Source organism: Sarcophilus harrisii, chromosome 1, assembly GCF_902635505.1.
Source record: "Sarcophilus harrisii chromosome 1, mSarHar1.11, whole genome shotgun sequence".
In the NCBI taxonomy this organism is placed as follows: Eukaryota; Metazoa; Chordata; class Mammalia; order Dasyuromorphia; family Dasyuridae; genus Sarcophilus; species Sarcophilus harrisii.
This window is the reverse complement of record NC_045426.1, coordinates 263942942-263964284: the sequence shown is the minus strand read 5'-3', so window position 1 is coordinate 263964284 and position 21343 is coordinate 263942942. Positions and strand designations below refer to the sequence as shown.

Genomic DNA, 21343 nt, shown 5'->3' with positions numbered 1-21343 from the left:
ATCTACGAACAGAAAGACCTATTATTTTTCACAAGTTGCTGGATTTATTGCCACAGACCACATTTGGCTATTATCTTTGCTTGGCTTCCCTTCTTGGGGATAGTTCTTCTTTCAAATCACTGCTTTTCTTATTGAATCTTCTTACTTTGTCACAGCAGACTCATATCTTGCTTTACATTTTACTTTAAATTGAACCAAATAATAATTTAAAAAAAAACCTCCCTGGAAATGATTGAAGAAACAAAACCCCATCTACAGGCATTTGTGAGTGAAATCAAAATTTCTTGACAAGTTATAGTGAATACTCCTGTCAATTGTGGAGTTTTTTGGCCTACATGAGCGGGCAAAAATAGAAACAGAACCATAACTAGGCTGAGGTCAATGAGAACTTTGTCCCAGGTTGGGGAATTAAACAGATATATTCTTTCAAGAGAGGTTGAGGTGGGGAGGGAAGAATGAGACCACTCTCTGGACAAAGGACAAGGAAGAAGAGTTTCAGACTCTAAGCAAGCTGGAAAACAACAATCTCTTTCTCTCTTTCTGGATCCCATAAAGAAATTAATTCCCAAATTGCCAGAGAAATTACCAATTACTGGTCATTTCTTCCTCCCTTTCCCAGGGCTTCCTCTTTCCTTCCATCTAGCTTCCCTCAATTAATACCTTAGTTAAAATTTTCTCTCAGACATTAATTCTGTAACCCTACATTTAATTCATTGTTCCTTAATTTCTTCATCTGTAAAATGGGGATTATAACACCTACCTCACAGGCTTATTTTGGAGATCACATGAGATGTGTTAAATATTTTGGAAACTTTTAAGTCCTATATAGATGCTAACTATAACCAGCATACATTTATTAAACACTACTCTATGCCAGACATTGTTCTAGACACTGGTAATGCAAAGGATGAAGCAATTTCTACTTGCATTGATATCATACCACCTTTCTTCTGCTTCTCTTTGGCAAGTACAGAAATTTTTTATCTTTGAGAATGAGTATTAATTCCAAGGCTACCTTTGCCCCTACACATTGTGTAGAAGGGACCCTTGCTGAATTTCATAGTTGAACGAAAAGAACCTGGGACCCCAGATCCCATGGGTTTAACAGGATGACTTCTGACGTTCTTTCTAGCTCTCAAAAGTCAATCCCCTATAATAGAGTCAAAAGAGTCAAACCACTATAGTAGCTAATTTTCCCTCTCTGATCTTATTTTTGCCATTTTCACATCATGACTTAGTTGTTTCATGTCACATTGACTCACTGTGTCCATAGTTGGCAACCATGTGATCTGAGATGCATGGTATGGGGATGAATCAAAGCTTTCTACTTGTTCATGCAGGTAAACATAGGCTAAAATGAAGAGTGAGGGAAGCCCCAAGTGAGGGAAAATAAGTGAAAGATTCCAGAAGATCCATCTACAATCAGTCCCCCTTGCAGGGGGACTCCTGGAAGGAGTTTCTTGAGAAAGAGATATTGTCTCTAGGAAGTCAACTCTATTCTCTTACATAGGTCATTAGGGACTGATTAGAGATGTGTCATTTATTCCAGGCTAGCTCCATCTTCCTCTACTATTCATGTCTGATGACCTGGTCCTGGCAACAGCTCAGGATCCCACAAAAGGCAATGACTCTTTCTAAATTGCCCTAATTGTCTCTACCTGGAAACAGTTCTGGTTTCAGATTTAGATTAAATTGTTTATTTGGAATGATCATATTCATGGGCCTGATATTTCAATTCCAATTGCAGTCATATAGAGTTTGTTTTCACATCTTGGACAGCAAATCCTCAAAACCTGAACTGCATCTTCTTTATTGCACATCAATTACATCCTGCCCTTGGTGCTCAATAGTCTACAAGAGGAAATTAACCAGGTCCTCTTTCCACAGAACTCTGTGGTTATCTCATCAGTCCACTAGGTGGTGCTTCATTATAACATTTTTGTTTTATCTGAAAGTGAAACTGACTGTCCAGCTTCATTCCTGTGAATAAAAGAGGAGAGTTTCTCTTCTACATATTTCATCTCAGAGATCACCTAACATGTCCACTACAGACTTAATTTCTCATTAACTACACAAAAGTGCTATCATAGACATATAAAAAAAATTTTAGGCGTTTAATTCCTGCCCTAATTCAAGTTGGTCCTTCCCTTCCTTTCCTTTCCTTTTTCCTTTTTCCTATCCTTTTTCTTTTCCTTTTTTCCTTTCCTTTCCTTTTTCCTTTCCTTTTCCTTTTCCTTTTCCTTTTCCTTTCCCTTTCCCTTTCCTTTTCCCTTTCCCTTTCCCTTTCCCTTCCTTTCCTTTCCTTTCTTTTCTCCTTTCCTTTCCTTTCCTTTCTCCTTTCCTTTCCTTTTTCCTTTCCTTAAAATGTAAGCAAATAAGTAAATACATTGTAATTGAGGGTGAAGATAGGAAGAGCCCTAATATGTTTCACAGAAGAAATAGCATCTGAAAACAGCCTTGAAGGATTCTAAAAAATAGTATTAAAGAGGAAAAATATATTCAATGAATGGCGGTCTACACGTCAGAAAAGTTTAGATAGGATGTGAAATCCTGAATTCATGGAAGTTGGTAGTTTTTCTTGGTGGGCTGCCTGGGATGACTTGAAGAACCATGTGGTCAGTCACAGGAGAATGGCAGAGTCCCTGATTTCAGTTCCCAGGGCAAAGGCATGAGCTGAAGCTTGTAATCATGGGAGGTACCACAGGGAATCAGAACATTTTTGGTAAGTGTTGCTAGGATTCCTGGTCCTGGTTCAGGAGTGGAAAGGAATACCTGATGTCAGGCTCTCATGTAGAGTTAAGAAAACAAAAGCATGAAAACCTAAACCTTGAGACATTATCCCCTATACTGCAAGACTAGAGATGAAACCTAACACAAAGTTATCAGCCAAGAAATAAGCTGCTTAGATAAGAAGTAAGCAAAAAAGAAAGAACTTAACCATAGATAGCTACTATGGTGATAGAGAAGATCTGGGAACAAACAGAAGAAGACAACCAAATCAAAACAGTTACTTCTACTTCAGAGAAAAATGTAAAATGGCCACAAGCCCCAAAAGACTTCTTGGAAGAATTTTAAAAGGACTTTAAAAATCAGAGAGGCTAGTGGATAGAGCATCAAAAACCTGAAGTCAGGTGACCTGAGTACAAATCTGGTCTCAAGACACAACACTTTCTAGCTGTGACTCTGAGCAAATCACTTAACCCCAATTGCCTCAGCAAAAAAAAAAATAAAAAAAATAAATAAATCAGAGAGGCTGAGGAAAAGTTAAAAGAAAAAAACAAGAGCAATGCTAGAAGATCAAGAAAATTATAAGAAGAAAAGCAACCAATTGGAAAAAAGAGAAATAAAAGCTTACAGAAGAAATTAAGTCCTTAAAAATTAGAATTGGACAAGAGGAAGCTAATAACTTTATAAGAAATAATAAAACAAAATTTAAAAAATGAAAATATATAGAAATATTAGAAAAACAACTGACCTAGAAAACAGATCAAGGAGAGACAATATAGAATCATTGAACTACCTGAGAGTTGTGATTTTAAGAGAGTTTAGACACTATACTGAAAATTGCTTTAAAGTTTTAGAACTGGAGGGTAAAATAGAAATTGAAAAAAAAATCCACTGATCACCATATGAAAGAGATCTCAAGATGAAAACTTACAGGAATATTATAGCTAAGTTTTGAAGCTCCTAGGTCAAAAAGAAAATACTACAAGCAACTAAAAAGAAACAATTTAAATACTATGAAGTTATAATCAGGGTAGCACAAGATTTAGCATCTTGTGTATTATAAGACCAAATGGCATGGAAACATGATATTCCAAAGAGAAAAAGAACTGGGTTTGCAACTAAGAATAACTTACCTAACAAAGCTGAGTATAATCCTGAATGGGAAAAATGGATACCATGAATTTCAGGTTATTTGTAAGGAAAATACCAGAACTGAGAGGAAAATTTGTCCTATAAGAATCAGTAGAAATATAAGAAGGTAAACAATGAAAGATCATTATAATGGCTTTAATAAAGCCAAACTATTTACTTCCCATATGGAAAAGTTATCTGTAATTCTTAAGAATATTATCATTAATAGGGTAGTATGAAACAACATACAAAAGAAAGAAGACTTGGGTTTAGTATAATGGGATCATCCTAAAAAGTAAAATTGAGTAGGGCGGGGTAAAACAGAGCAATTATCACATACAAATGATGTGTAAATGCAAGAACTATTACAGTGAAAAGCAGGAGAGGGTGGAGGACTGGTAGTGTCAGGACCTTATTCTCATCAGAACTGGGTTAAAGAGGAAATAGCATATACATCTAGAAAGGTTAAAAAAAAAAAAAAAACTTAATTTACAGAGAAATAAGGTGAGGGGATAGGATAAATGGAGGATTCTTAGAAGAGTGTAGAATAAGAAATGAGAGGGAAGGGAATAAAATAAAGGAAGGCAAGGGGAAGGGATAAGGGAAAATCCAGATTCTTTAAAGGGGTGTGATTAGGGAGGCAGTAGTCAGAAGCAAATTATATGTTTGAGGAGAAATAAAATAAAAATAGAAGGAGAAAAGGATAAACAAAGGAAAAAGGATATAGGGGAAATGCATAATAAATAATTTTAATTTTGAATGTGAAAGGTATAAACTTACCCATAAAACAGATGATAATAGGAAAGTGGTTTAAAAAGCAGAATCTAAGTTGTTTAGAAGAAACATATTTTTTTAAAATGGTACACATAAAGTAAAAACAAAGCACTAGAGTAGAACTTATGCTTCAGCTGATAAAAAAAAAAGATATCATGATCTCAGAAAAAGTTAAAGCTAAAATAATTAAAAGAAGAAATAGAGAAGCTACATTATGATAAAAGATATTATAATGAAGTAATAGCAATGCCTATGTGCACCAAATGCTATAGCATTCAAATTTTTAAAGGGAAAGATAAATAAATTACAGGTGGAAATAGATAGCAAAACTGTAATAGAGGAGAACTTCAATCTTCCCCTCTTAGGACCAGATAAATTTCACCCAAAAATAAGAGGTCAAGTAGATGAATAGAATCATAGATAAGCTAGATATGATAAAATATCTAGAGTTAGGGTTAGGATTAGAAAGGAATATATCTTTTTTTTTTTTTTTTACAAAAATTGACCATATATTAGAGCACATAAATGTTATAGTTAATGCAGAAAAGTAGAAATATTGGATACTTTTCAGAACATAATGCAAAACAATAATGCAGTAAGAGACAATGGAAACACAGATTAAAAACTAACCTAATCTTAAAGAATGAGTAGATTAAAGACAGTCATATAAATAATTAGTAAATTTACTAAAGATAATGGTAGTAATGAGACAATGTACCAAAACCTATGGGATGTGACAAAAGCAGTAATCAGAGAAAAATTTATAACTCTTAAGGACTTATATTAGTAAAATAGAAAGGGAGCAGATCAATGAATTGAAGGATTAAAAAAACTAGAAAATAAAATTTAAAAACCCCAGTTAAGCATCAAATTGGAAATCCTAAAAATTAAAGATGATATTGATAAAATTAAATGTAAGAAAAACATTTATTAATTAATAAAACTAAGAGTTGGCTTATATTGAAAAAAACACAATAAAAGAGATAAACCATTGGTTAATATGTATTTTTAAAGAGAAAAAAAACAAACTGCATCAAAAAATGAAAAAAGTGAATAAACCAAGAAATCTAAGTATTAGGAGTTATTAAGCTCAATGACATGCCAAATACTTACAAAAATACAAACTGCCTAGATTAACAGAAGAAGTAGGATATAAACCTATTTTAGAAAAAAGAAATTGAATAGGCCATAAGTGAGATTGCTAATAAAAAAGGATTAGGACCAGATGGGTTTAAAAGTGAATTCTACCAAGTATTAAAAATCAACTAATTCCAATATTAAATAGATGATTTGGAATAATAGACAAAGATGGAGTCCTAAACCTGAAAGAGAAAAAAACAAAACAAAAAAATTATAGACCAATTTCATTAATGAATATGGATACAAAAATAATTTTATTTAAAAATACTAGCTAGGAGATTATAATAATATATCACAAAGATTATACATTGAGACCAAGTGGGATAAATATACCAGAAAAGTAAAAATGGTTTAACATAAGGAAAATTATTAACATAATTGATTATATGAATAACAAAAGTAACAAAAATCATATAGGTTATCAATAGATTTAGGAAAAGCTTTGAAAACATAGCTATAAATGAATCTTTTCCTTAAAATGTTAAGAAGCATTTTCCCAAAACCATCAACAAGCATTATTTGCAATGAGCATAAACTAGAAGCATTCCCGATAAGATTAGGAATGAAATAAGAATGCTCATTATCACCAATATTATTTAGAAATCCTAGCAATAGTAATAAAAGAAGAAAAAAAAACTGAAGGAATCAGAATGGGCAATGGGGTAATAAAATTGTCTCTTTTTGAAGATGTCCTGATGACATACTTGTAAAATCCTTGAGATTCAACTGAAAAAATAGTCAAAACAATGAATAGGTTTAGCAAAATAACAGGATACAAAATAAACCCATGTAACTAATGCATTTCTATATGTCATTAACAAAACTCTATAAGACTAAATCATAAGGGATACTCAATTATAAATAATTGTAGACAGCATAAAATACCTAGGAGTATGCCTGCAAAGATAAAACCTGGAACTCCATGGACACTAATTATAAAAATACTTTTTATGCAAATGAAGTCAGATTTAAATAATTGGAGAAATATTGTTTATGGGTGGGCAGAGCCAATATAGTAGAAGTAACAATTCTATCCAAACTAATTTACTTATTTAATGCCATCCCAATTAAATTACCAATAATTTTTTTATTGAGATGGAAAAAATAATAGCAAAATTCATTTAGAAGAACAAAAGGTCAAGAAAGGAGTTAATGAAAAAATGTAAAGGAAGGAGGTTTTACAGTGCCAGATATTAAACTATATTATAAGCCAGTAATTATCAAAATTATCTGACTGGTTAAGAAGTACAAAAGTGAATCAATGAAACAGAGTTGACTTACAATAACCCAGTAGTAATTGATTATTGTAACCTTTTGTTTGACAAATGTAAAAATGTAAGCTTTGGGAGTATATACTATTTGGTAAAATAATAATAAAAATAATAATTGGTGGGAAAACTGGAAAGCAGTATGGCAGATATATTGGGTTTAAACCAATTACCTTACACCATCTCACCATAAAATGAAAATGACTACATGGCCTAGATATAAAAAGAGATATCGTAGAAAGCATTGTAAGATATAAAATTAATAATTTTGATTACACAAAATTTTAAAAGTTTTTATATCAATAAAAAGCAGCAGAAGAAATTTGGGGCAAAATTTTAATAGAGAAGTTTCTTGGACAAAGGTTTTATATCTCAAATACAGAGAGTACTTTGCCAAATTTTTAAGATTATTTGGCATTCCCCAACTGATAAATGGTGAAAGAAAATGAACAGGAAGTTCTGGGGTGAAGAAATCAAAGCTATATATAGTCATGTGAAAAAATCAATACTGGTTAGAGAAATGTAAATTAAAACAACTTGTCTAAAATGATAGGAGAAAAAGACCAATGTTGGAGGATATGTGGAAAAATTGAGACACTGATACATTGTTGGCATTGTTGTAAACTAATTCAACCATTTTGGAGAGCAATTTGAACTTATGCCCAAAGAGTTTTAAAACTGCATATACCCTTTTGAACCAGCAATAACACTATTAGACTTGTTTCCCCAAGTAATCAGAAAAAAGGAAAAGAATCTAAGTGGTCTAAAATATTTAAATCAGCTCTCTTTGTGGTGGCAAAAAACTGGAAGTTGGGGGGATGCCCATCAAATGGGGAATGGCTAAACAAATAGTGGTACATTATTATGCTATTAGAAATAAACTGGTTGATTCTAGAAAAACACGGAAAAACTTGTATGAAATAATGAAGAGTGAAATGAGCAGAATAAGAGAACATTGTTTATAGTAACAGCAATATTGTTTGAATAACTTAACTAAGTTATTTTGAATATTATAAATACTTGAATCAATTAAAAGATCTATAAAAGATGCTATCCCTTGCCAGAGAAAGAATTATAGAAGTATGCACAGTGCACATACACACACATACACACATATGTATATATGTGTGTGTGCGTGTGTGTGTGTGTGCATGCTAAATGATGAACTCAAGTGCAGGATGGGGAAGAAGAAATTTTGGACCTTAAAATGTAACAAAAAATTAAATTAAAAGAAAGAAAATCAATTTACAGCATAAAAATTAAAAGTTGTTATACATTTGGCCACCCTCCTGTACTATTCGGAATAATTCAGAATTTCAGAGATTATCATCTATGAAAGACTTCGTTATATTCACCATAGTGTTCTTAACTAAGACAGGAAAGTAGATTAAAACATTTTAGAAAAGAGTTGAAGCAAAGAGGTCTTTTTTAGCTTAAATTAATAAGATGAATTAACTAAAACACTTTATTCCCCAAGTATTTAGGTAAATCAATATTTGTGGTACAGAAGCTTAAATTTATATGACTATTTTCAAAAGTCCAACTGAGTACATCTTTTAACCATATTCTAATAACCCTGTTTCCACTTAAGGCTATACTAAATAGGACATTCTTGTTACTAGTTTTCTTTCTTAAAGAAGTGTTATTTGTATTCTATGCAAGGAACTGGTCATCTAGAGAGAGCAACAAATAACAAGGGGATCATAGGATCCTAAACTTAAGAGCTACAAATGACACTAAAGACAACTAGGTGGCACAGTGGATAGAGTTCTGGGCCTGAATACCTGGATTCAAATTTGACCTCAGATACTTATTTGTGTGATCTAAGGAAAGTCACTTAAATCTATGCCTCAGTTTCCTGAACTGCAAAATTAATAGCACCTATATCCTCAGGGTTCTTGTGAGGATCAAATGTGATAATGTTTGTAAAGTGCTTAGTATATTAATCAATAAACATTTAAGTACCTTCTATGTGTCAGACATTCAGGAAACTGAGGAACTGAGATGGACAAGTCACAAACTTTGCCTCAGTGTCTCCAGCTGTAGAATGAGGATAATAGCATGTTAAATCCTAGGGTTGTTATAAAGATAAAATGATATTTGTAAAGGACAGCACCTGCCATATCTGGGAACTTAATAAATCCTTTTTCCCTATCCCCTTTCCCTTATTCACATCATTTGCCTCCTTTGTTCCTACTCATGCACATGAATTAAATGGGAGAAAAACATGAAACCCAACTGTTTGGGTCCACTATAAATTGATGCTACGTAATCCACCTGGACATTCACTATATTGCAAGGCAATCCTACAACTCTTCCTTAATTTATTCCCTGTCACACTCGCTATAGAGCTGTTCCAAACCTCCTCTCCAAGTCTTTCCTTCTCTCTCATTCCCCTTTTCTCTCCCTCTTTGATTCTGTCTCCATCTTTCTCTCTTCTCTCTCACCTTTGTTTCTATTTCTCCCACTCTCTCCCCCCTCCTTTTACTCTCTCCTCCCTCCTTCTTTACTGATAACTTTCCATCATTGTTCAACAAAAACGTCTTTCATTTTAAATTTGCTCTTCTCTCCATCTCACATCCCTCTAACATTTCTTTCTTCATTCCAGTTTTTGATGTATTAGCCCTTCTGTTTGCCAAAGTCAATACGCCTATATTCACCCTTGATTCTATCCCCTCCTTTCTCCAGCAGATTGCCCTCAGCATCTTTCTCATTCTCTGTAATCTTAAGTTTCTCCCTATCTATTGATTCTTACCCAGTTACCTAAAAACAGGCCTATGTCTTCCTTATTGTTAAAAAAAATCAATCCTAACTAGATTCTGGTACGCCTGAAAGCTATCATTCCCTTCCAAGAAAAACTTAGAAAAACCATATAATCCCGAGTACCTCCTTTTCCTCTCCTCTTCCTCTCTTCTAAACCACTGCAATCTGGCTGACAAACTCACCATCAACATATTTGGTCTCTCCAAAGTTGCCAATAATCTCCTAATTGCCAAATTGAATAGCTTTTGCTCCATCTTTTCTTGACTTCTCTGCTGCATATGCTGTTAATCACCTTCTCAATACTCACTTTGGATTTTAATGTCTCTGTTCTCTCAGTTCTCTTACCTTTCTGAGCCTTCATTGTTTCTTTTCTGAATCTTCATTGATGTCATATCCATTTATTGTCTCCCAAGTTTTTTCTCTTTTCTAGCCTCTCTCCTGAGCTTCAGTCACTCATTATCAACTGCCTAATGTCTAATGACATTTTAGACAATATAGCCTATAGGTATCTGAAAATCATGTCCAAAACTGAACTCATTACCTTTTCTCTCAAACCTTTCCCTCCTCCCAATGTTCCTGTTACTATTAGAATACCACCATCCTCCTAGTCACCCAGGTTCCCAACCTCAGTGCTCTCCTTGACTTTGTTCTCTTAATCAACCTACACATTTAAATAGTTGCCAAATCTTATAATTTCTCTACATTTCATAATATCTATATGCGTGTATGTACTCCTCTCTCTCTCTCTCTCTCTCTCTCTCTCTCACTGAACCATCACACTAGTTCAGTTTCTAATCATTTCACCCCAATACTATTGCAGTTGTCTTCTAATTGGTCTCCCTGATTGAAGTGTTTGTCTTCAATCCATTGTCCATTCCGCTGCCAAAATAATTGGGTTTTGGCTAATTAAAAATGTTCCTTTCCCCCCCCCCCAGTTTATTTAACATGTTGAGTGACTGATGAGTTCCAAATTTTCTTTCTCCCTCCTTGCACCTACTGAGAAGGCAAGCAATATGATATTATATACATGAAGTCATATAAAACATATTTCTATATTAGCCCTGTTGCCAAAAAAACCCAAATCATAAACCAACAACAATAAAAAGCAAAACAAAAGCAAGAAAAATAAAGTGAAAGACAATTGCAAATGATCTGTGGTGAAAAATGCTATGCACCTCCAGAGAAAGAACTGATGAAGTCTGAGTATAGATTGAAGCATATTTTTTTCACTTTATTTTTCTTGCTTTTGTTTGGTTTTTGTTGCTTTTTGATGCTAATTACAACCTGGTCTCTACCAGTCCAGTCTTCCTAAATTCTATTAATAGTCACTTACTGTATGATCCAGTGGCCTACTTTTTCACGTATGATATATTGTTCATTTTTGTGCCTTAATGTTGGCTGTTCTCCACGTTTGGAATGTTCTCCTTCCTCACCTTAGTTTCCCAGGCTTCCTTCAAGACTCAGCCCCAAACCCTACCTTACAAAGGAGTCCTTAACATTACCAAGACCCATGCCCTTCTGTTTGTTCTTTTTATTTTTTTTAAGTCTTTTGATTTTACATGTCTCTTCAAATATTTTCTAAACTCCTAAAGAGTTGGGACTGTTATTGTCTCTCCTTTCATTTTTACGCATCATAAATGTTTTGTATTTCAGTGAAAACTCTTTAACAAGATAAAATTTTGTAGCAAACCGCTAAATTAGAGGATTGACCCATATACATTTCATTAGTAAGAAGATTAGTGATATACTTAAAACTATGCTCATATTTGTGTTTTACTTATGAACTATTTAGCAACTGTGGATATCACAAATGATTGAACATTTTCCAAGATCTTTAAGTCTTTTTTCTGATTATATTCTTCTAGACCTGGGTTTGAAACATTTATATGAAACAAGCCTATTGAAATCACTCATGGAGTTGTATATTTCCCAGAACTTACTTTCAATCATTTGTTAAACTTTGATGATTATCACTTTATAAAATAGTTTGAGATCTGATATGGCTAGACTACTTTCCTTCACATTTTTTTTTCCATTAATTCCCTTGGTATTCTTAACCTTTGGTTCTTCCAAATAAATTTTTCTATTTTTTTTCTAGCTCTACCAAATAATTTTTGGTAATTTGGTATGGCACTGAATAAATAAATTAATTTAGTTAGAATTGTCATTTTTATTAAATTGGCTCAGCTTACCCATGAGCAACTGATATTTCCCAGTTGTTTAGACCTGACTTTGTGTAAAGCATTTTGTAATTCTGTTCATGTAGTTCCTGAGTTTGTTTTGGCAGGTAGACTCCCAAGTATTGTTGACAGTTATTTTAAATTGAATTTCTTTTCCCAGTTCTTGCTGTGGGACTTTGTTGGAATTACATAGAAATATTGATCAATTGTGTGAGTTTATTAATTTGTTAAACTCTGAAGCAGTATTTGATCTTGCAAGATTTTAACATAGATATTGGTTATCATCTGGGCTTCTTCCCAAGTAAACTCTTCCCTTTTGCTTTTGCTTTTTCAAGATGCTTAAAAGAGGTTAAATATAGAGCTTACTTTTTGTTATTGGGAGAGTCCTGGTCAATGTTTACTAGGTACTCTTCCAAGTCCACATTCCCTGTCTGCCGTGGTAGTCACTATCTTCACTGTCTTCATCCTTCTCACCTACTCTTTCCTGATATTTTTCCTCTTCCTCTTGTGTGATTATAGTTTCATCCAAGCTAGAATATTCTTCATCAAAAGCATCTTCTTTTGGCAGATTTGTTGTTGAGGGTAATTCTGTAGCTCCCTGCAAAATAGTAAAGGAAACATGTCGAGAAAGATGCATCTTTGCAACTGCTTCAATGTCTTCTTTTAGCTCCTGAAGAAGTTCTGAGCTCTTTTTGTTTTCTTGCATTAAAGTCTGCCTCTTTTCTAATTCAAGTTCATCTGTGCTTTTCTTTTTTTTAAATGGGCTTAAAATGATGCTTTTCAACTTTGTTTCTGAATGAATTAGGCTTATTCTTCCTGGGATTTTATTGCTCTGTATTGGCTTTGCTTCTAGTGAAGCTGAGTCTAAGATCCATCTTTCTGATGTTTCTCCTTTAGATCCAGTGTTTTCACATACTAGTTCATCATTTCTTCCATCTATATATTCTGCAGAAATGTCTTTTTCTCTTGATGAAAAAGAAGGTAAAGGAGTCCTCTCCTCAGAAGGAAGGCTTTCCTTTTTTGTTTCAGCATCTTGAAGAATCAAACATGAATCTGGAGATTCCTGTTTCACTTCTATCAAGGATGGGTTCTTTTTAACTTCAAGTGTTTCGACAGGAAACTCACATGGAAGAGGTTGATCTTGCTTTTTTAAGGGCAATTCTGATGACTGAGAGAAATTTGATAAAGGTGGAGAATCACACTTCATAAATAAGGTATCACTGCCATCAGTATCACTAGAGTCAGTATTTTCTTTCACTTCTGTTTTCATGCGAAGAATTTGGTCTAAATACCTGGATTTTTCTTCCCATGTTTTCAAATTTCTGTATTCTTTTTTCATTCTGTCAAGCCTGTCCCGAGGTTGTTGCTGAAGTTTTTCAAGTCTTACGGGAGATGATGGGTGACTCTGTTTTTGTTGTGTCCCAACAGTAACATTCAAGTCTGGAGATAGGAACGCTGGATATTCTATTAGTTGTGGTGTGATAACATTTGTTAGAGGGTCTGTTCTTTCTACAGGTGGGGGGACGTGCATAAACATGGATGGCTGAATAAATTTCTGAAGTGGTTTTAACTGATGTGAAAAGCCATAACCAAAGTTTCCATAGGAAAACATAAACTCCACTTCAACCTTGCAGACAACCAGGTTTCTGATCTTCATAAAAAATTCTTCTGTGAAGCATCCTTTCTGAATTATTTCATAAAGATGTAAGCTAAAACTTCCCAACACTATAGGATATGCTTCCAAGTGACCAAATTTCATGAGTTCCAAATAAATCATATTCCTTCCATCATCTTGACGTCTTGGAACCTGTACAGAGAAGTATTTTACTTCTTCAAATTTAATTCCAGGTCTCCTTTCATTATTCTTCCAATTCAAGGAATGAGCTTTAGTGTATTTCATGATCTTGTTTACAGTGATGCGAATAAACACATTTGAGTAATACTGTAAGTTGATCCTAGATGAAAAATGTCGGCATCTCTTTATATGAACAGCCAGGCAGCCAACCACATCACCAAATGGAACCAAAGCTGGCATGTCCTGCACTGCCTCCAATTCTTTACTCTCACTCCCTTTAAGAGTTTTTCTTAGCATGTTCAACAGCTTTCGGCCTGTCCCCTCCTTGTTCCCATCTCTAGATGGATCAATCCTCGATGAGAATAGCCGAGTGGAGGAGGCCTGAGAGATGGAGTCCAAGTTTCTTGTTTCCATCATCTTGTCGTTAACCTGGGGTTCGCTCCTGCGAAGAAAAGGAACTCTGAACAGCGAGTGGATTTTGGTTCGCTGAGATTGATTAAGCTCAGAAAGCCTTTTTTCCATTTGGCTTGGCTCCATCCCGGTCCCTCCCACCCCGCGTCCCCTCAACCGACTGCAGCGGCTCGAGTCATTCTTAGTTACTGAAGTTGCGCTGGGGTACTTGGTACGAGGTGGGGAGGGGGAGGGGGGAGAAAGGGGGAGCTGGGAGTCTGCGCACACGCGCACGGCTAGCAGATTATTCCCCGTGGCTGGGGCTGGTGTGAGGGAGTCGTTTCTATAATACAATATCTGGCACATAGAACAAATAAATGCTGATTGATTTTTGGACTGAGAAGCATAACACTTGGTTTCTAATTCTGATTCTGGCTCTGATTTGTGTCCTATTATCCTATAAGGTCCACGGGGAAAGGGCTCTTGTCTTATTCTTCTTTGTAATTCCCACAGTGCCTTAAAGACTCCATAAATTTTTATTAATTTATGACTTTAGGCAAATTGTGTATCCTTGTATTTTTGTATAAATCCCTTGTATTTTATTTTTTGTTCCTAGTTTGTATGTAAGAGGGCCAGTTAGTCCCCATCTGAGATGATAAGGTATTAATATGTTAAGAAGGTATAACTGTTCCATAATTCTTCTTTGGAGTGTGAACATCTTTCTCAGACTGAATTAAAAGGAGACAATGTCTTTGAGTAAAAATTGACCACAATCCCAAGAATCAATAAAAATCTGAATTCAGTTAAGTCAAGGCCTAGAGCACCTTTGTGGAATGTGATCCTTGACTTCTACCAGAAAACTGCAGTGAGGCAGAGGCAGGGATTTCTCTGTTCTCCTTACCTTCTGTCAGCCATGGAGCCTGGCAATAATGTGCCCAATAGGAGATGTCCTATCTATCACTTCCACAGTTGTTCAGTTTGAGAGAGGATTCAAAACATAGTTGAGTGAACAGAGACTCTCCATGGAGACATGGGCACAGAGATGCAGCAGCTCTCAGGCAAAAAGTATATTCAATGACAGCAGTGAAGAGGGCCATCCTTAGATTCAAGGGAGAACGAACCCGGCAGTCAGGAACAAGCTACGAAGACTATAACTCCATGGGGAGAGAAAGGATATCAAGTGCTACAGGGATGGGCAACAGGCACCCTGAAGGCATGAAGTGCCTTGACCATATGTTGCATGTGAGGCCCATATGTGCTTATCACTGAACTCAACATTTGTGCTCACTCTTCTCATAGATGCTGTATGTACCTGTGGGAAAATGTGCTTCAAATTTGTGAGGAAAAGTTAAGGGGAAATGATTTGTAGCTACTACTTTTACAAGGTCACATTAACAAATATCTTTGCTTTGAGTTAATTGTGCCTACCAGTTATTCATCCGAAGCACACTGATGGTGACTCATGAACTACAGCTTTAGAAGTGTAGACTACTTATGTGCAAGCTACCTGTCACCTGAGAGGAGCAGACATCTTCTAGGATGAGAGGATTCAAGTTGAGGAAGTATCTTAGAAGGGATGCTATAAAACTAAATGGTTAAACTTAGTAATTTTTAAATTCCATCATAACTCAGCGATCCTATGAATGCCTTTGTTGTTGTTTTTGAGTACTGTGTGATTCTTCATGATGCCATAGTGCCATGAACCATGGGGTTTGCTTGGTAAAGATACTGGAATAGTTTATCATTTCTCTCTCCAATGGATTGGGGCAAGTCACTTAACTTGCCCAGGTAGTAAATGTCTGAAGCTAGATTTGAACTCAGGGCTTCCTAACTCCAAATCTTGCACCTATCCACTGTCTAGGTACCTTCCTATCAATGCTTAATAATACTTATATCATGGTTGATTCAAATCTGAGGCAGGATGAAATAATTTGGTGAACTAAACTTGCCTAGGGTTGACATACTAATACATGTGGAATAAAACGGGAGATCTTGGGTCGCTAACACTTAAGTTTCTCAGAAAATATGCAACAAATAGAATCAGAACCTAGATGACTCAATGGATAGAGTGCTGGGCCTAGAGTCAGAAAGAATCGATTTCAAATCTGAGGTCAGAGGCTTACTAGTTTGTGTGATCCTGAGCAATGCACTTAAATCTTTCTGTGCCTTAGTTTCCCTACCTATAACATGGGGATGGTAAATAGCATCTACTTCCTTCATAAGGTTGTTGTGAGGATCAAAAGAGTATTATTTGGAAAACACTCAGCATTGTCTCTGGCTTATAGTAATTACTCAATTAATACTTATTCCCTTCATTATACAGTTGCATTTAATTTTACTTTCTGTGAGAATGGTATTGATTAGAAAACCTGTTTTAAAACTCCATTTTTTGTCAAGAATATCAAGGGAGTGTGTGTGTGTGTGTGTGTGTGTGTGTGTGTGTGAAGGTAGTCTAGCAATACCAGATCTCAAACTGTATAACAAAGTGATGTATGCATTGCACTTTGCTCTAACTCATGGATCATGTGATTGCACGCAACCAATTGATTCCCAAATGAATGTTTCATCTATAACTAGTTGTTTCTGTTAAAATAAAATTTTACTATTTGTGATGTGATTCAATGCCTTCTGACCCTTTCTTTTTGAAGTATTCATGGTATAGCTAAGAGCATTTGGTATCTTTCATTTCTTAATCTCAAACCATATTTTCTTTCTTTATAGTTTTTAAAAATTTAATTTGAGAAATTCTGTACTTAACACTAAATAAAATAGACATTTCCATATACATCTAACAGAAGAGGAAAAACTGCAAGTCTCTATTATATAGAATTAGCTTTTAAGTATATGATATAAATTAAATATGTAATTTTAAAGACTGTTTTAACGTCATTCTTTCCTCTTTCCTTTCCCTTACCCACTTTCCTAAATCACACAACATATGTGTTAACTTTATTTGTGAAGGCAGCTAGGTAGCATCGCAGATAGGATGTTGACCCTGGAGTAAGGAAGCTTTGAGTATAAAACCAGCCTTAGATATTTAACTAGTTATATGACCCTAAAAAAGTTACTTAAAACTTTATCTGCCTCAACTTTCTCATACATAAAATGGGGATAACAGCACTTACTTTCCAGGTTTTTTGGTGAGGTTTTATATATGTAATTTCTATAATTAATAAATATAATATTTATGTTTTAATAATATATTCATAAATTACACATGTGTGTGCATATATATTTTAATAAATATGACCATATTTGTAAAGTGCTTTACAAGCCTTAAAATGCTACATAAATGTTATCTTTCATTACTATTATTATATTTCTCTCTCTTATTTAGCCCATCCATTTTGACTCTCAGAATAGGCCATCTGAGATTTATTCATTCCCTTCTTTAGAGCTCTTACTTCTTCAGAGTGATGAACACATTTCCCAATGAATGGGCAGCATTTCTGTAAGAGCCTGGTCAGTTCCATTAGAAGGAACTGGTTCCTTTCCAGAAGCACTATCTATCACTCTACTTCTTGCTCTGCTCCATGAACCAAATGCCATGGGAGTTCAGAAAAGGGAGTTTTGCAAAACAGAATAATTTGGGAAGGCTTCACATAGCAGCTAAAAAATTAATAGGCTTTGGAGAGGGGTAAAAAGGGTAAATAAGAATGGTCTGGACCTGCAAAGTATTCTGGGAATTTGGAGATATTTACTCATTTCCTGAGGCAAGGCTTTGGGAATGGGTGGAACTCAAAAGGAATGTCCAAGATAAAGAAGGGGGGAGCACACCTGGGAGGAGAGTGTGACTAAACTCCCCAACTGGTCGGGTTAGAATTAGAAAGCATTTATTTCAGAGAGCATAATCATAGAGCTATTCATATGTTCCATAACACTAGCTTTCTTGATGTTCATGGTACCCAACACTTCATCTCCTTATTGAATGGGACTGCCTGGATGAAGTTTTCTCAGTTTATGAGACGAGACCCTAAGTCACATGATCCCTATTCCCAGAGCTGGAAGATCAGGCCTTGGACTCTGGGTCCAAGAAGGACCCTGGGAAATCACATGATCTCTAAAAGGTCAGACAGAAAGTGATGTGACCTGTGGGAAGCCGACAATACTGGTGACCATTGGTTAATGATGGTTACATCCTTTTAGTCTGTCCAATGAAAAGGTTTGGGTCTTTTCCTTTTTAAATATCGACAAGCAGGAAGCTGGTTCAGGAGCACATGGCGGGAGCTGGGATGGCTCCTGGGTGTGTCTGGGCTTCTCCCTGCAGGGACTAAATAAATGCTTTCTCTTTGTACCTGAAGATGTCTCTGATTAGTTAATTTGGGGAAGGGAGTCTAACACCTGTTCCAGACAATATTTTTTACTGACACTCTCTCTCTCTCACTGCCCTCCTCCATGGCCCCTCACCCTTCCCTTCCTCTTGCCTTTTCCAGCTACTTTCAAAGCTTATTTCAAGTTTCAACTTTTTCTACAAACTATTCCCTGTCCCTCCACCTTCTGAGATTATTTCGTGGCACTTATGTATTCTGTGTGTGTACACACATGTGAATATGTATAAATATACATAAGTTATTTGCATGTTGCCTGCCCTATTTAAATTTGATGAGCTGTGTGATTATGAGTAAATCATAAATCTCACAGTTTCAGTTTTCTCATCTATAAAATAACAACACTAATAATGCTATTGCGATGTTTAAAGGAAACTTAGAGCACTCTTTAAATGCCAATTATTATTATTAATGAAAAGTAACATAACAAAATGGAGAGAACTTGCTTTAGATACCATTCTCACCTCTGACACTTTAATTAGCTTATGTGATCCTGTGCAAGCCATCTATCCTTTCAATGATCTAGGCAAATCCCTTAAGACAAGAAATTGCAGAGAAGATGCTGACCTGTACTGGTAGAAAGAGTGTCCTTATCTGGGAGTTGTTTATAGCAATGAAATCATAGATTAATACATGATGATGATGATGGTGCAGTTATTTGGATCTTTACCTCCTAAGAAATTTGAAATCTTTGGAACTATTTCTTGTAGCCCTGAGGGCTACATGTGTGGTTTTCTCTTGACAACAGACAAACTGCTTAAGAAATTACCTTTTCTCAGTAGAAGGTTAGATTTTTTAATTCTTTTGAGTTATCTATGAAGCAAGTCCTAAGACAAGTGCTATCAAGGAAATCCCCCATTCTCTAACTGGAGTTGGGATTCAGAATGACATAGTCTGAAACCTTCACTTTCCTTTTTCTAGAAGTTTGGAGGTCAAGAAGGCTCATACAATTTCAGAAATCAAAGTAGATGTCTACTGATTAAAGAATGGCTAAACAAAATGGAGTACATGAGTACAATTGAATGTTCCTGTACTATAAAAAATAGGGAATATGATGAATACTGAGAAGTTCAGAAAAATCTACATGAACCATTGCAGAATAAGTAAACAGAGCCAGTAAAATAATATATTCAGCAACATAAATGAGGAAGAATTTTAACAACAAAACAATCAAAACTGAATGCTGTTATAATGACCAAGTCAGGCATCAAAAAAGGAGATAATTCTCCCTCCTTTTTTGCAGAAGTTGGGAACCATGGATGGGGAACATTCAGTATGACACAGAATTTTTGGATATGTGGCCTAGTTTTTTTAAGTCTTTTTTTCTTCCTTTTAAAAAAGTTCCTTATTGCAAGAGATGGCTCTCAAAACAGGGTAAGGGATATTGTGGAAAATTTAAGTAATATAAAACCAAAATATATCATTAAAGATAATTTTTAAATATATTCTTCTAAAATTCAAGGTTTAACTTTCCACACAAAAAAAGTTAGAGCTAAACAACTGAAAGAATATCAAATACTCATGAGTAGGCCAAGCTAATATAATAAAAATGACAATTCTACCTAAATTATTCTACTTATTCCGTGCCATATCAAACTATCAAGAAATTACTTTATAGAGCTAGAAAAAAAAATAACAAAATCATCTGGAAGAACAAAGGTCAAGAATTTCAAGGAAATGAAGAAAAATGCTAATGAAGGTGGCTTAGTTGTACTAGACCTAAAACTATATTATAAAGGAGCAGTCATCAAAACCACTTGGTACTGGCTAAGAAATAGAGTAGTCCATAAGTGAAATAAGTTAGGTTCATAAGACACAATAGTCAATGACTTTAGTAATCTAGTGTTTGACAAATGCAAAGATTCCAGCTTCTGGAACAAAAACTATTTGACAAAAATTGTTGGGAACATTGGAAAATACTATGGCAGAAAGTAGGCATTGACCAACACTTAGGAACCTATATCTTATCTTAGGATAAGGTTGAAATGGGTTCATGATTTAGATGTAAAAAATGATACTGTAAGCAAATTAGAAGAACAAATAATAATCTATTTCTCAGATCTGTGGAGAAGGAAGAAATTTAAGGCCAAAGAAAAACTAGAGTACATTATGATATGCATAATAGATTATTTTGATTACATTAAGTTAAAAGGTTTTGTACAAACAATGCAGACAATATTAGAAGGGAAGCAGAAAACTGGAAAAAAAAACACTTTTAAATTCAAAGGTTCTGATAATGGTTCCATTTCTAAAACATATAGAGAATTGACTCAAAATTTCTAAGAGTATAAGCCATTCTCCAATTGATATATGGTCAAAGGATATGAGCAGACAATTTGCAGATAAAGAAATTGAAACCATTTCTAGTCATATGAAAAAGTGTTCTAAACCATTATTGATCAGAGAAATGCAAATTAAGACAACTCTGAGGAGTTGCCACATGCCTAAGATTGATTAAGATGACAGGAAAAAATAACAAAGAATGTTGGAGAGGATGTGGGAAAACTGGGGTGCTAATACATTTGTTGGTGGAGTTGTGAACTGATTAATGTTCAGAATTACCATTCTGGAGAGCAATTTGAAACTATGCCCAAAGGGCTATCAACTGTGCATATACCCTTTGATATTTCAGTGCCTCTACTCGGTCTGTAGCCCAAAGAGATCATAAAGAAAGGAAAGGGACCCACATGGGCAAGAAATGTTTGTGGCAGCTCTTTTCATAGTGGCAAGAAACTGGAAACTGAGTGGATGCCCATAAGTTGGAGAATGGCTGAATAATGAATGCTATGGAATATTATTGTTCTGTAATAAATGACCAGCAGGATGATTTCAGAAAGGCCTGGAGAG

General features: G+C 34.9%; 1 protein-coding gene across 1 annotated transcript; it reads right to left on the bottom strand.

Moving 5' to 3' along the window:
• Window positions 1-12233: 12233 nt before the first annotated feature.
• LOC100928098 (C2 calcium-dependent domain-containing protein 6-like) lies at window positions 12234-14549 on the bottom strand. The gene has a single exon (XM_031941432.1). The coding sequence runs from the start codon at window positions 14532-14534 to the stop codon at window positions 12384-12386; it is 2151 nt and encodes a 716-aa protein (XP_031797292.1). The 5' UTR covers window positions 14535-14549; the 3' UTR covers window positions 12234-12383.
• Window positions 14550-21343: the final 6794 nt, after the last annotated feature.